Source organism: Conger conger, chromosome 7 (assembly GCF_963514075.1).
Source record: "Conger conger chromosome 7, fConCon1.1, whole genome shotgun sequence".
NCBI classification, from domain to species: Eukaryota; Metazoa; Chordata; class Actinopteri; order Anguilliformes; family Congridae; genus Conger; species Conger conger.
In genome coordinates, this window is record NC_083766.1 from 8,004,603 (window position 1) to 8,021,863 (window position 17,261).

The 17,261-nt window shown below is 43.3% G+C and overlaps 1 protein-coding gene across 1 annotated transcript in view; it reads right to left on the reverse strand.

Moving 5' to 3' along the window:
* Nucleotides 1-17,261, reverse strand: part of LOC133132519 (glutamate receptor ionotropic, kainate 4-like) — a 192,702-nt gene that overhangs the window by 101,675 nt on the left and 73,766 nt on the right. Inside the window, exons 6-7 of the mRNA XM_061247979.1 lie at nt 13,985-14,150; nt 3,161-3,339 (exon numbers count right to left, since the gene is read on the reverse strand). Coding sequence (XP_061103963.1) covers nt 3,161-3,339; nt 13,985-14,150 — 345 coding nt within the window. The remainder of the gene's footprint in view (nt 1-3,160; nt 3,340-13,984; nt 14,151-17,261) is intronic.

A 17,261-nucleotide genomic window follows, 5' to 3' on the forward strand; every position in this document is an offset into this window, starting at 1 on the left:
TGGATGTGGGAGAAATGGGCTGCCGTAAAGGCCTGAGCGACTTCGACAAGGGCCAATTCGTTATGGCCAGATGACTGGGTCGGAGCGTCTCCAAAACTTGCATGGTGTTCCCGGTCGGCAGTGGTGAGTGGGGACAGGGCTCTCAGGAGGGACAAACCACGAACCGGCAACAGGGTGCACCAAGGCTCATGGATGTGCGGGGGCAGCAAAGGCTATCCCGCCTGGTCCAAACCGACAGATGGGCTACCGTAGCACCAGTCGCAGAAGATTTTAATGATGGCTACGGGAGGAATGTGTCACACACAGCGCATCACACGCTGCTGCGTATGGGCCTGTGTATCCACAGACCAGTCAGTGTGCCCATGCTAAGCCCTGTCCACCATCGAAAGTGCCTACAATGGGCACGCCAGTGTCAGAACTAGACAGAGTGCCCATACTAACCCCTGTCCACCATCGAATGCGCCTACAATGGGCACGCCAGTGTCAGAACTAGACAGAGTGCCCATACTAACCCCTGTCCACCATCGAAAGCGCCTACAATGGGCACGCCAGTGTCAGAACTAGACAGAGTGCCCATACTAACCCCTGTCCACCATCGAAAGCGCCCACAATGGGCACGCGAGTGTCAGAACTGGACTTTGGAGCAGTGGTCCGATGAGTCCTGTTTTCTTTTACATCGTGTGGATGGCCAGTGCGTGTTCGCCCTTTACCTGGGGAAGAGCTGGCACCAGGGTGCACTGTGGGACGAAGACGAGGAGGGAGTGAGATGCTCTGGGCGATGTTCTGCTGTGAAACCCTGGGTCTGGGCATTCGTGTGGACGTCATTTTGACACGGCAGACCAAGCACCCCCCTTTATGGCAACCCTATTCCCCGATGGCAGTGGCCTCTTTCAGCAGGATAATGTGCCCTGCCACACTGCAGAAATTGTTGAGGAACTTCATGAAGAGTTCAAGGTGTTGCCCCTGCTTCCAAATTCCCCAGATCTCAATGCGATCGAGCATCTGTGAGACGTGCTGGAACCACAAGTCCGATCCACGGCTTACAGGACTTAAAGGATCTGCTGCTGACGTCTCGGTGCCAGATACCACAGGGCACCTTCAGAGGTCTTGTGGATTCCATGCCTTGGCGGGTCAGAGCTGTTTTGGTGGCTTGCAGAGGGACAACACCGTATTACGCAGCTGGTCATAATGTTGAGGCTCACTGATGTATGTTTATATGTTATAAGTTTACCACTTGAAGAAATATATATAATATAAAATATAAATATTAATTCAGTGCATACGTTTTTATTTTAAAAATTTTGAGGGAATATTGGAGCATTGTTGAGAATTACATCTTATAATTTATTGTATCCTACAAATAGCAACCATTTTCCTAAATTCATTGTGCCTTTTGTGCAAATAACAAGGAATAATTGGATCCATTAAAGTCTGAACAGGCCATGATACCATGATACAATCACTGTGTAGTGCCTTTTAAGGCATTCATGCAATGTTAAAAAATAAGCTCTTTTAGAGATAGGACAGAACAGGACTTCATTTGTCAATATTTTCTGAAGGGGATGTGAAGCTCCTGGTAATGTGAGTGGTTCATTTCCTTTTCACCGTCGATAAGCTATGGCCCTGCATTCAAATCTAGAATTGACCTGTGTTTCTTCTGTTTTGACAGCTTCTAGCCCTAGGGCACCACTACTTTGGAACAAACTAGGTTGTGATATTACACAAATAAGTTGGTTCGTCTTTAGTTTAAACTTCAGCGTCAGTTATGAGTCAATTTTAGAATCTTATCTCATGTGAGAAAACAAACTGTCACAATATCAACTGCTTCACTTCTGCTTGAATGTACTCTAAAGTTATGTGGTGGAATGGGAGATTCGCACGGGAGATTCGGAGCACGAATGTGCAGCTGACAAATCCGCAAAAGTTGCGTGATGCAGGCACGTCAACACAGAACAGAATCTAAAATGAATCTTGCGGAATCCATACCACGAAGAATTAAGGCTGTCTTGAGAGAAAAGCAAGGCCGTACCCGGTATTGGCGTAGTGTTCCAGATAGAGTGAATGTACATACAGTCATATGATCATTTTATTCACCCATTGGTTTGCGTTTCACCCGTCTTACCATGCGTTCCATGTGTTTAGCTATTCAACACAGTTTCTTAGGGCACTAACAATCGGTATACAGCATACATGTCAGATATATCAAGCTGAAATCTCCTGCCAGACAAAGAGAAGAAATTCAATATTTGGCCTTGAATTTAAAATAAGCCTATCAATTCAGAGCCTCCACCATGTCCATTCTGTGGAAGCTATGAATGCGGCCTATACGCAATTTACTTGGATTTATAGGAAACTGTTGCTTATACAGACACCACCTTGCCTTGGACGTGATGACGTGACCCGGACAAACCCACCCTTTTCAGGACAATGTGGGATTTGAAGACTGACTCATTGGGCCTCGTGCAAGAACCACTCGTACGAAGAGATTTGTTCGAAAATCGCTCATAGGGGCGATTTAAAACCACACATTTTCTGGTATTTACAATTGTTGCTTAGGTAGGAACAAAGTGTATGAGTGATCAACATGTTGAACGAATCATGTAAGCAATGCCTTCCATTAATTTTCTACGGCGAGGCTTGCCGTGCATGATAGACGCAGTGGAGAGAGTGGTGTGGTGCGTCATGGATGCAAATGAGATGCTTTCCAGTGCAGCTCGCCTGGCTGACTCAAACTTTCAGACTAGGCGTCACAGATCAAATATGAATCAAGATTCGGCAACCGCATTGCTTATTTCTTGCATCATGTTGTTATGCTTTGCCAAGCCCAGTGAACCGCAGTCTGCCCCCCGACCACATGTTCTTGTGGATCCTTTTGGCCATCTATCCGACGGAAACCACCTAAAGTACTACCCATAAAATGGACATCTTGGGGGTTTGATGCCGTTTTTTTTAATCAATTGTCCTACAGGCTGAGCCTTAAATTGCATTTCTGGGGTGTTAGTTATGCAAATTAACATTTAGGACAGTTAGGGGCATTTGTTGAATCCGACATGGCACACTCGTACAAAAAAAAAAAGGAAAACACATTTACGATTAGAATAGGAAAATGTTCTTGCATGAGGCCCATTGTGTCCAGTTGAGACGAGATCACCTGACTCACCCTCTCCAGCATGATGTGGGACATGGTGATGTTGGCATCTACGATGATGGTGCCCGTCTTGTCATCGCGGATCTCCTTGAGGAGCGGCGTGGGGTCCTGGCTGTCGTCCAGCATGCGCACCGACAGCGTTTCCTTGGAGATGAGGAACTGGCGGAGCAATCGCTCCAGGTTCATCAGGCCTGCATGGAGGGGAGAGGAGAAGACGCACACCTTGATGTCTGTCACTGGCAGGTACGCGCGGCCTCAAGACTGTCTGATGCTCATAGAGCGCAGGAGGGTTTTCAGGAGAACCGAAGGGAAAAAGAAAGCAATTCTTGGTCTGTGGAAAGTACAACTTCAGTTTGGTCTCAGCCATCTTGCCCAAATTTACACCATGAAAATGAAATGAAAATGTACATTGAATGGAGCCATGTTTTCAGTGTGTAATGTTTTCTGGTGGTAGAGGTTCAGTGTTTTGATGAGTGCCACCTGTTGTTGTTTATTATATCCCATTACCACGTGTTGGCCCATCATGATGAAGTCAAAAAAGTGCACACACGCACGCACACATGCACGTAAGCATAAACACGAATTGCATTGATTTGTAAACATGCCATTCCTTAAGCTAAAAGACTAAGATATGAGTCAGCAGTCATCAAAATAAAGACAAAAGGAACCCCAAAGTTCAGTGGAATTCTGATGCTAAAACAAACATATGGAAAAGTATTCTCCCACCCCAGTCACTGGAGCAAAGAAAGATGAGATGAGAATGGGAAAAAACTTGAGCTTCAGAGGATTAAAAAAAACGGTTTTATTTATAGAGAGGCATTACCTATATACACTCACAAGCTGAGACAGAAATGAGACATCATCAATAAACTACAGAAAACAGCTAAACAAAACAAGACATCCAATTAAAAAAGTGAGAAAGAAGAATCAATTGCACTGTACGGTGTTTCTGGTATTTTTATGTTTAAAACAACACAATACTAAAAGATTTGAGCCAATTAACCTGAAGGCATGCGATAATACCAGCAGCTGTTCTTGCGTGCTTTGTGTTTTTGACTTGTTGAACTTGGATATATCTTTTTATTATTATTTAATTTTACAGTGCAGTTTGCCCAGCTGGAATTATCCAGGTATTATCCAGACTGCAGGACTGTCATCTCTGTCTTCCTGTCTCTGCCAGGCCTTGTTATTGTACCATCTTCATTACACTACTCATCTTGTCAAACTACATCACTCACTTAGCACAGAATACTGGACAGCATACCTTGTTGCTAAATGCACAGAGCCTTTCATATCTCAGAAACCATTTTATTCTCTAATGAAGAATACATTTACATTGTTATTGCATAGGTACAATTCAGGGTGGGGGAACTAAGCTATCTTGCTCTGTTGGGCCTTGTTCTGTTTTCTCTCTCCTTTCTCTAGCTAACTTGTCATAGTTGTCTCTGAAAAGGCTCAGTTATTTCTTTAGAAGACGGAGGGCTCTATCTTGGACTTGGCGCAACAGGGCTGAGACTTGGCCAAAGGTGGACTGGTGGACTGTTCAGCACGACAACGACCCAAAGCATACCTCAAAATCAATGTTCTGCGATAGCCATCTCTATCAGACACTCATCCGGACGCGAGACCACAACAGGAATTTCTTAGTAAATAAAGTCTTTATTTTTCGGTAGCAGGTTACACAGGCGAGGGCCGAGAGTCAGCAAACAGATGCAACAGGGATCAGGCAGTTCGTAATCAAAAGTTCAGGCAATGGGTCGGAATCCCAGCAAACGGATGTATCGGAGGTAATCCAAAGAATGGTCGAGGTCACAGGCGGAGGGTCGAAAACAAACGGGCTAATCAGACAAAGACAAAATCCAGAAACAAAAGTTGAGGTCCAGAAAAGGGTAAAAAAACTACAGTTCAAAATCAGGGATAAACAAAACTCGGAGGTCGGTGGCGAAATGGGTCGTAACAGAGATCAGTCCGGAAACGCTGGAAGGTATGGAATAAACACATAACAATCTGGCGAGGAGACATACAAACTGAGGGGTTTAAATAATACAAGACACAGGAGGGAATAGCAATCAGGTGTGGGAAACAATCAGGAAGTTAAAACAGGTGAAACGAATGAATGAAGTGACAGGGTGACTAAGGTGTACACAGTGGTAACAAAAACATGGAAATGCTAACGGCATAGACAGAACAACCGACATGAAAAAACACGAATCCTAACAATCTAACAATTGGATCTCAATCCAATCAAAAACTGAAGAGGGCAGCTGATCAGCGGAAATCCAAGAATGTGATGGATCTGCATGGAAGAATGATCCAAAATGTGTTCCTTAACCATGTCAAGCATTACAGGTAAAGTGGATGCTCCAAATACTATAAATCAGGGGTGCCAAGAATTATGAAACCTTGATTTTGGTGATTTTTCTACTTTATTAAATGTATGATGTATAAATGTATAAATGTATGATTTTGGTTAGTTCCATTGAAATAATAATAAAGTCCAGCATTTTTCACCTGTTGGCATTTTGAGTTTACCTCAATAATTATATTGTTTTTTAAAAGTATTTGTGTGCATTCCCAGTCAGGGGTGCCAGTAAGAGCCCACTGTACGGGCCCTTGAAGCTCTGTAAAATGTTTGTGACAGTTTTCTTGGAAAAGCATTATACAAATAATTGTCTCAGGCTATTATGATCATCCCCAGGGCTTCAAGAAAGGCCCACCAGTCTGTACACCAGGTTGATCATTAGTTTAAAACAAATCAAATATGCACTGCACCTTAACACCACCCTGTCAAGACATTCCAAAAAAGCTGTACCATCATTATTATGCTTCAAATGTGTGTCAAACCCGGTAATCCCACCACACAAGCCTCTATTGTTTCTACTATGACTGGTATTAGAACTAGTAGTCAGGCAGGAACATACATTGTATGAGTTCACAGAAAAATCTGTATGTTCTGAGGGCTATTGTACTATGTTATTTGTGATTATCACTTCAGTAGTTCTTACTTCTCAGCTCAACCTACAAATTATATTGCCAACAATCGGTACAGGATGTGCATTGTTAGTAATTGTATGCCTTAATCAGAGTAATGGGGAAACAAGCAGAGGCTATCACCACAGGGCGTGTCCCAGTGTTCTATATTCAGTTGTTTACCAGATGCGACACTGTTTTAATCAACATGTCTTAGCTCATTTCCGATAGATTTAACACAATTCCCTCAAGTTTGTCAACTGATTTTTAACCCGTTTCAACATTGTGTTTACAATCGTTTACAACCAGTTGCTGTTTCCTTTCAGCTGTCCACCAGCTGAGCTGCGCATTCATTACATTACATTAATGGCATTTGGCAGACGCTCTTATCCAGAGCGACATACAGTTGATTAGACTAAGCAGGAGTTAATGGCCTTGCTCAAGGGCCCAACGGCTGTGCGGGTCTCATTGTGGCTACACCGGGATTAGAACCACCGCCCTTGTCTGTCCCAGTCATTTACTTTAACCACTATGCCACAGGCCGCCCGCATTCGACGTGGCGGAAGAGTACACTCCTTACGCAGCTGGCCCAGACAGACTGCAGATGCCCCACTGAGGAGAGAAGCCTCCCTTACTTCCCCACGGCAGCCTATAAATGATCCACCGTGGGGGTGCTAGCCAGGGCTAGAATATCGGACTACAGGGAAAATCAAATACAAGAAAAGTGTTTTAGCAGGATGAGCAACCCTTCTTCAACAACTAAAAGTAATCCATCCCTCTATCTTCCCCAGCCTTACCGCACAAATGTACGTGCATAAGGATCAGCCAGGCCAGAATACTGCTTTTGAGTGTACTGTAAGGCACAATTTGCACAAAATCCTACACTCGTTCCTTTGGGACTAAGTGAACATTCAAATGGAAATAGATGATATTCCAGGCACAAAAACTGCACTACACCTTGTTACATCCCAGTTTATATTCTCCCAGAAAGCCTGCAATGACAATAAAGAATTTTCTGTACCCTCCTGACTAAGCTGAACCGAGTATGCGGGGACGCAAGATTTATTGTGCTACTGGAAATGGGGTTGGCAGTTCAATATGCTTCAAATCTAAAGAGTTGTCACTTAGCGAAGCACTCACTTCAGCGCAATCTCCCTCCAATGTTTTTCTTTTTTTTCTTTTTTAATTTTCTCCAGGTAAGAGATGTCTTGCCGTGAATGGGAATGACATTTCATCCACATATGCAATTTTGGAACAGGTAAATGGTTCCTTGTTTGAACATTTAACCTTCTTGGATTAACTTTCTTTTTTCTATTTTGTTTTGAAACAAGTCATTTCTACAGTGCTTATTGCAGCAGAATATTTTATATTCGGCATTCATCCCTGGCCCTTTCGGGGCCCGCTGTCGAAACCTTATCTGGCTTTTTGTGAACTGCCTGCTTTACCTGTAAAAAAGGAAGTGCTTGTGCACCAAAAAATAAAATAACAATACAAGACGTACTTCAAGAAATAAAAACAAACAAAACCAAACAGGGCCTCTCTAGTGTGTTCAGTCAGTTGTTTTCTTCTTCTTCTTCATCTATCATTGACAATTCTGAAACATTACATTAATGGCTTTTGGCAGACGCTCTTATCGTACAGTTGATGAGACTAAGCGGGAGACAATCCTCCCCTGGTGCAATGCAGGGTTAAGGGCCTTGCTCAAGGGCCCAACGGCTGTGTGGATCTTATCGTAGCGACACCGGGGATCGAACCACCGACCTTGCGTGTCCCAGTCATGTACCTTAACCACTACGCTACAGGCCACCCCATACTTGATGCAGAGATTTGCAAACCTGCTCCGGTAATTGTCTCTGTTCCAGGCAAGCCTGTGATGAGGGGAGCATACCAATGTTACTGGCACCACATATATGCCCACAAAATACAACACTGGGGGACAGGGATCCTTCAGCTTTGATAAAGGATCTAAAAAAATCAACCAATCTTTAAAGAAATAAAGCAAATGCTCTCCTTCAAAGAAAGGACACGCTTGACTGCTCCAGTGTGCATACCTACTGCCCATTCAAGTAGACTCAATGGAACAATGCCTGCTGGAGAAACAACCTGTGTGTCAGATTTTACATGAGGCATACCCCTTTCTGTTGACACTTCCCAGGATGTTTGAAATTTACACTGCCTTTTCTTTCTCTTTGAACTCTCCATTTCTCTCTCCATCAAATCACTCACTGAGGACAGAAAATCGCTTCACGTACATGTAACCATGGAGATGACACGTATAATGTATTGCCATCCAGGTGGAAACACTAGAATTTGGAGTCTATACACTGGACATATTATGATAACAAAATGACAAAAAAGCAATACATGATAAAAAAAACAAAAACAATGTCCTATGGCAATAGAAATGAAGGAGAAATGTTCAGGGTCTCTTGATGAAATCGTTTGGGTTGGCACATATGCATGAGATATCAGCAATTTGGTGGGTAGTATGCTGCTGGCTGATTCCCTCCCTCCCTGGTTGTTTCTACAGGCAATTATGCATCGCTTAATATGACACTGGGCCGTTACTGGCCACTGAAAAGCTCATTGTTGATCCACATAAAAAAATATTTTATTCAAAACAGCTAAATTTAGTTGTAGATTGAGAATAGACTTATATAATGGTTATATAACAAAATGTAACATGTTCATCCGTTTCATGAATGTGTTCAAGGGATACTTTTGATTTAAGTTTTAACCTAAAACCTGGAATATCAGTACAGCCCACTCCTATTTAAGAAGCACAAACAGTATATGAACTTATTGAATGTTTGGCACATTCGGAGCAATGAATGATGGGATACAATCAAAGCATACCCATAACTGGACTTTCAGCATTGAGAGAAGTGGATGTTTTCTGTACCAAATTTCTCAACCAAAGATGTTTTTTATTTTTGCTGATGTCTTTTTTTGGTCCTGACATAGAAATGAGATCATTTCCTAATCTCAGAGAAATAATATGTATGTGAGGAAACAGAAGGCCATTGAAATTAACAATAATTAATGACTGTATATTGTAAAAATGTTAAATGTAAATGTAAAATTCTCCAGGAGTCTGAGTAATTCCCTTCTTTTTTGGCAAAAGTGTATTACGTAGCATGTGTGTGGTAAGGCCAATAAACTCAGTCTTTCATGAATATCTTGACCTCTGATTTGAGCAGCTAGGGAAAGGTTAGCATTGAAAAGGGGTTTTATCATGTCATTCTCAAAGCAGAAGCACATAAACAAATTCACCCACTCGCACTCAAACACACTAATGTAACCACAGAAATCCCATGTATATACTTATATATGTAGTGGCTGCTTGAAAATCGAAGTCATAAACAGTTCTGGTATACGAGCAGCGGAAACAATGTGACCTCGACGTGATTTGACTTGCATGAGTACAGAAAACAAGCAGTTTACAACGTGGTCTTGACTCGCCATCCTTAGCAGAGTTGGCCTTGCACGTTGCGTTTACGTTCGGGATTATAAAGTGACCGTAAAGATCTGTCCTTCCAGAATAGTGTCATCAGCAAGCCCCCATCCCCCCCCATCCAGAGGCTAGGCTGAGATATTCATGAACCGGCTATGGTCTATTAGTCTGTCATACAAGCCATTATGATTAATGAGTCAGGAGAGGCCAGCAAGCATCTGTGCCAGTGCAGGAAGCCAAGAGGACTGTTTTCGCAGGGCTGTCCTGAAGGGGGCGATCTCTCTGCAGGCCAATTATCTTGAAGGGTAAGCTCCACATAATGGCTCGCCCCACAGAAATGAGACCAATTATTGTTATTGTAGAGGTTTTTAAAAAAAATAAAATTACACTGAAATTGTTATTAGTGTGGCTAGAATAATTGCTGCTGACGGAAAAACACCCAAAGTCACACCAGAAAATGACTCATCTGGTATGTGATGTTATAGTACCTCTGTTGTGTCCCTTTAGGTTGAAAATATGACAGAAACTGACGGCATTGGAATATTTTATATTGAATCAAATAACATTTTCAATAACTTGGATGAGTCAAAAGAAGACCTACTCGCTGATCCTGATTCAATTCAATGTTTGAGCCAGAGGTAACACTATGTGGATTGGAATTAGTGGAGTTTCAACCATCTATTTTCACTAACATATGTCTGGGGATTGTTTGTGATGCCACACTGTCCAATTATAATATTCAACTATAACAATCCTTTAAGTACTAGAACAATTCTATAATGGCATGGGAAACGGGACACCTCAAGTGTAGGGCGAGTTAGTGTTAGCGTAAAGTTAGGCTACCAATAATAGCTCATTGATTAGTCAACTATACTAACTTACAAGTTTGATAAGTGGAGTTTCTTGCATTACCCCACAAGTCTAATGTTTGCACAGAGCATTACATTAATAAATATCACCCCACACACACATGTTGACTCAAGTGCTTTATACTGCTATTTGTTGAATGAAGACAGTTTTGCTATGATTCATAGGCTGATTAGCTGGAGGCTAGCCATACCAGAAATTGCGTAGAAGTTGTCTTGCTGACTAGCTAGCTAACTGTCTAGTTAATTTTGCATCGAGGAGTATAGCATGATACAGATACAGATATTGTGGCAGTGCCTGGCACACTTAGAAACACAATGGGGCCACAGCCAAAACACTGAACAAATCCCCTTTAAAATTTGATGACAATATCACCAAAAATGAGCATTCTGCATGGTTTTTTCTAAGCTATGTTGAGGCAGTTTTCCAAAAAAGTAATTGGGAGACACCAAAAGGACATATGGAAACTAAATGATGTTATGGGTCTTATGACGTGTAAAATACTGCATTTTGCATAATAAAGTATACAACACTTTTTATTCTGTTTGCATCTCCCCCTGCCTGTCTCCCTCTCCCTACCTCTCCCTCTCCTTGCACTCTCCTTGTATAGCAACAGGTCAAGAAGATTGTAAAAAAAATAGGTACAATAATCACAATAATAACACCTTGTATACAAATATATTCATTGAGGTCCATTGATTGACGTTTGTGTCAAATACCAGACCCCCATCAACAAGTCAAACACATTCAAAAAGATGCTATTTGTTATTCAGAAGCAGGCTTGCTCCTTATTTCTAAGCATACTGAATAATAACACAATATTTTGAGAATGTATTTAGATGATCACTGAAATAAAATGGGGTCATAATGATGAAAATGCTCTCTATTGTGGAGCCAAAGATGTTTTCACTGTCTTCCTCAGAAATATTCACTCGAGAATACTCGGAGAGACTAGAGAAATAAGAGATTCCTTAGAAGTCCCCCAAAGGAAGTCCTCTATTTAGAGACATCCCAAATTTGTTGTAAAACCTTTTTGGCCATATAATCTGAAGAACAAGTTTTTGGCAAAGTGTAGCAGTCTCAGCATGCGTATTGAAAATGCTCCTGTCTCATTATGCAGTGATGCCATGTTGTTTAATGAAAGCCTAACAAACTATACACCACTGGAAACGTAAAGTCATTAGCTAAAATGCTTCTCAGTCATTACTTCAATACCACACCACTAGCCGGTTCTAGGCTCAGCTGAAGTTATACCGTATTTTTTGCTTACGGGTGGGGATCACACCTTTACAGCAACATGACTGACACTGGTCAGAGAAGTTCGTACGTGGGCTAATCGTATTCCGGAGAGCCTATAAAAACGTAGGCAATAGCATTCATATGCACCTTTGTAGAAGTATGCAGCAGCGAAACAGACTATAATGATAATTCCCCCAGAGAAATTCCAAGTGAACAATGGACATTCTATCTACCTTTCTCCGAGTAGGCTCATTTTTTGAATTGCATTATTATGCATTTGGTTCGCTGGACCCTTGCCATGGAAAGGACAATGACACTTATTTTGTGTCGTAGATGGATTTCCAAAATGCAGAGAAGGCAAGGTGCCTGCACACTTATTTTTCCAGCCACATGTTGCAAAATAAGGAACTGTTGTCGCTAAAGCAATGGCATGTTAAAATAGGTTATACAGATACCGTGAGATTGAAAATCGCGGCATTAAAAACAGAATGAATTCAAAAAAAACCCTACACCTGCCCAGCTCTGGGCCGGTGGGACTTAAGAGGCTAAGGTCTGTCATAAACTAACTCTCCCCCTCCGTCTCCCCATCACCCATGGCTACCCCCACATCCTCGCCCAGTGTAAAACGAAATCAGCACCTGGTGAGTTAAGGGAGTGGGCTCTCATTTTACAGTCTCCGGCTCTCCACCATGGAAGCAATGTAATTTCCATGTAACTGATGCCTAAACAAAATTAATACATGAAAGCGCACTGTGTGAATAGGCTTGGAGAATATTTTGACATTCAATATATTTTGGGTTTATACCAATCGGTTTTACTGGCTATGTCATGATTACATCTGCTTTGCGATCTCTCGGGGGGCAAATACAGAGTTTTATTGTGTATTTATGCTAATGAAAGGTGATCACAGGCTTAATCGCACTGTATCATAGCATATCATAGTATGACGGACAGCGTTTCTGGGTATGAACAGGGTACGCTGGAGGGAATCAGGGTGCCTTTCTGTGAGGTTTCTTGAAATCCTCCACTTAAGAACAACCGTAATAATATTTTATTTGCTTGTTTTGCTGTAGGCAGAGTGGGTTGGGGGGGGGGGGGGGGGGGGGGTGTTGGGTAATGTTTTTAGGAGTTACTCACAATGAATGGCTCCTGTGCTGAGAGGGACACGGGGGAACTCATATTAATCTTTCTGTCAACCTCGAGGGGACTTCTGAAAAGCTTGTCCTTCAGTTGACCATTTCCTGTTTTGGTTTACTTTGGTTTGACTGTTTCCACTCACTTTCATACTTCTCACAAACGTCTGAAAGTATGGCAGTGTTAAGTGTGGGTCGGCCCACACAGCACAGGGCAGAATGAGATTGAGGACTGAAAGGATTAAATGGGGAAAAGGAGCTGACACTATAAACACACTTATTTTGTTTAAACGGTTTCCGGATTCCCTCCGGCAAATTTTTCTTGTAGAAAAAAAAATATTTTTTTAAATGGAGAGATGGAAATATCACTCCCAATAAATTGAGGCTGAACCATCCCAGCCAGGTCTTTCTTATGGGAAGTAGATTAGCATTCTACCGACAGTCAGCTTCCTACAGGCATTGCCTTGAGCACCTGGCGGTCGAGCTGCACGTTCACGCCTGTTTTCCGTTCTGGTTCTCAGTGGTGGAATGACTTGCCTACCACTGTCAGGACAGCAGAATCCCTCACAAAATTTTGACGCAGAATAAACAATCCTTTTCAAACTATACCTTAGTCCTCCCTCCTGATCCCCCCCCCCCCCCCCTTCCGATATCCCTCTTGTCTAACCCAAAAAAAATTGCATTACGATGACTGTTGTCTTTTTGTTTAGAACAGCCCATCATGTGTATTTTACTAGTTATGGATTTGATGCTTTAACCTGTGGACCTATGCACTTGTAAATCGCTTTGGATTAAAAGCGTCTGCCAAATGACTAAAATGTAAAAATGTAAATTAAAACCTGACTAAAACCTGACCTAACTGGCATCATTTCCTTCCCAGCAGTCCACGCGGCAGTGTTTCCGTGGGCGTGCGCACACGCAGGGTTGGGGTCCAGGGGGAGGAGGCGGGTCACTCAGTCAGCCGAGGCACAGGCGAGGCAGGCGGACGGGCTGTTGAATGTTTTTATGGGTATTTAGACATACAGTTTTGGGGTTCAGGGGTTCAGGGGGTGGAGGCGGGTCACTCACAGTCAGCCGAGGCACAGGCGAGGCAGGCGGACGGGCTGTTGAATGTTTTTATGGGTATTTAGACATACAGTTTTGGGGTTCAGGGGGAGGAGGCGGGTCACTCACAGTCAGCCGAGGCACAGACGAGGCAGGCGGACGAGCTGTTGAAGAAGGTGAGCAGCCCCGCCACAGCCAGGCTGATGTCCGTGTTGGTGGGCCGCAGGTCGAGCGTCGTGAAGCGGGGGAACTGCGCCTTCAGGATGTCCTCTGGGGCCACCTTCACGTAGGGCACCTGTGCGGCGACATCACCCACGGTGAGATCAGCCCCTTCTGCACGGCACACGGAACAACTGCAGCCACAGTTCAGCACTCGCATTGGGGGCAGGGTTTGATCTGGCTGATGTGAATATCTATTGAAATTTTTTTTTACATTTTAAATTTAGTCGTATTTTTGAGACCCAGCCCCTCCTGTAACCAGACAAAGCATCACAAAACACCTTAGCTTAGATATAAATGTACAAGTTAACCCCGATAACATCACAATGAATTCAACTCTGAACAACAACTCTGGCATTTCATAAAATTGAAATTGTTATTTAGCTGATGCTTTTATCCAAAGCAACTTACAATGTATGAGTCTAAGCAGGGGACAATCCCCCCTGGAGCAATGTGGGGTTTAAGAGCCTTGCTCAGGGGCCCAAGATCTTATCATGGCTCGAACCACCAACCTTCTGGGTTATTATTGGATAGCATTATTTCCTATCGTGCACTGTTTACTTCAGTTCCAGCCATAAACCATATAAAAACGGTTCCAACTGCCCAGACACCTCCTTCTGGGTTTGTGGAGCCAGAACTGATAAGATGCACACGCCATTCTCGTCCAATTCCAGAACGTGTTCAGGTGCTTTCCATCCTCAGCTTCTTGGGGACTGGCACAGGACTATGAAAACATATCGCTGTCGCCCTCCTGGGTAATTCCAGACAACAACGTCTCTCCTATAATATAATATTTTTTTTTATAACTTTGCCTCCACTTTAATATCAAACTATTTTTGTTTTATCTGTTCCATAATGCGTGGAACTCGAGACAACGACATCAATATCTTCCCAGGCTTTAGGCTTCGCTGACTCTGACATTTTACTCCACAGAGTGTATAGAGCACCAAGGATATCGAACCACAGTTCGTTTTTATTCCAGTCCTATGTGTAGTTTATGTAGCCTATATAAACAAAAGTAGGTTAATTAGCAACAAACTATGTTTAGATGTTAGCTTGGCATGTTGAAATCGTTACCATATATTGATGACAAAAATCTGATGTTTGATGAATCCGGCAGAATTTGTTCATTCGGTTCTGATCACACATAAATTCACACGGGAATTTCCGAAAATATTGATAAATGAGGCCCAATGTGCATCTCATAGCCCATACTTCAGGACAGTGAGAAAACCTCACATCCCATTCAGAGCATGCTACTGCATGAATAACAAGCATGGACCAGCAAAGCACAGGGATGTATCAATAATGTATTTCATGATGTGTCGCACATTAGCATACAAATTTATTAGTTTAAAAAAAGTCGCCAAAAATAATGCATGAAACATGTGATGAATTTTTATTGACTTCTGCTCAGAACTTTTTAATTAAAAACAACAGATACGCACCTCACCAACGCATACACAGACACACGGAAGGTAGGTATTGATGAAGGAATTTGCTAAAATACATCAAAGATTTTTGGGAGATGGTGGTGCCTGGCATGTTGCATCTGAGGTCAAGCTTTTTACTCGATGGGATCGTTCCAGCGCCTGTAACAGACACGGCAGTTGCACGGTGCGGCTGCCTCGTGTTGCGTTCCCATGGAAACGCGGAGGAGCGCTGTCTTGCCGGCGCCTCGTCGGAGACGCTACCCTTCATAACAAACGCTCAGCGTCTCGGGGAGAGCGGTGGACAGAAGTTTCGGGGGGAAACTTTCAGGGAGAACAAAGTTCCCCTCCCTCCCGAGGCAATTACCCTGTCAGCTCTCATTTGGGAGAGGCGCGGACGGGCGGTGCGGGGGCGCCCGGGGGCACACGTGCACTCCTGAGACAGCGCTGTCACGCCACGGGCGGCGGTGAAGGGGAGCCGGGCCCCCGGCCGGGCCGGATAACAGCCCTGTTTCACACCGCTCCACCCTGCAGGCGCCTGGCGTCGTCCGCTCCCGTTCCCCCTGATCCAGACAGGGAGAACGAGGATGAATGGCGCGGGGTCACGGGGGCACTGGAGAGCCGGCTAATGCGCTGAGCGAGTGCCGACACCCCTCTGCGGTAATTTGGAAGGGGATGCGATGTAAATGGAAATGTGACAGAGAAACTCTGCGGAAAAACTGAGAGGGCAGAAAATGGAATATGTGAACCCCCCACCCCCACCCCCCCCGCAATTAACACAGAGGGGTGTGGCCCCCACATCCAGTGCATTAGCCAGCTTTGAAGTGCCCCCGCTGTCACAAAGTTTCTCTGTCACATTGCTGGCCAGTGTAAGGGAAAACATTAAGAGAAAAACACTTTCTTGCTTTTTAGCATAAAGGCCCTAATAAATAACGTCGAGGGAGTCAGAGAAATCGACACAGAGCGTCCATCCATCCATCCATGTTGCCACCGCAACCACTTGGACTAAGCGGTTTAGAAAATGGATGGAACAGACACAGAACTCCGCTTGTATAAATCCAGCCCAGTGACAACAGTGCTGCCGGTGAGAAAGGCAGCTATTGTGGCTGTCAGCCAGCTTAAACGCGCACAGTAAGTATAACTTTGTACAAACCTGCTCTTAAGTGGGAAGACTATAACACATATAAATATAACTGTCATAACCCCAAATATAACAATTCTTTGAAATAGGCTGCAAAACCATTTTATTTGTATTTTTATTTATATCAATTATTTGTGCACTACCCTATCTACAGGGATCAAAGTACATCTCCCCTACTACTTAGGGGAGTACTAGAACTCCCCAGTACCTAGAGGCAGATCCAAACAACATGTAGCTAGGGTGGGGAGCGCAATTTTGCGAAGCAAGGGAGCACGCAGAGGCAGCACAGGCAATGAGCAGCATAGAGAAGGACTGACTTTCGGCTTACAGTTTTTTACAATCGTTTTCACACTTGTCTCAATACCATGTCCACTTTTTCAAAACAACACATTCACTATATCAATATAATATGTAAACTAAACTGTGTATACTTTTGCATATACAAAAGTGGTCATATTTGCATTGATATGTGTATGTATATAGGGAAAATATAGATGTAGTTGTCACTGAAGATATTTTTCCGCTATTACTGCTGTATATGTACTTTTTCCTCGTTGTATGGCAAGTAATAACATTCGGTGTGATGTTGATGAAAATCTTTGGCCAAATGCAGAGG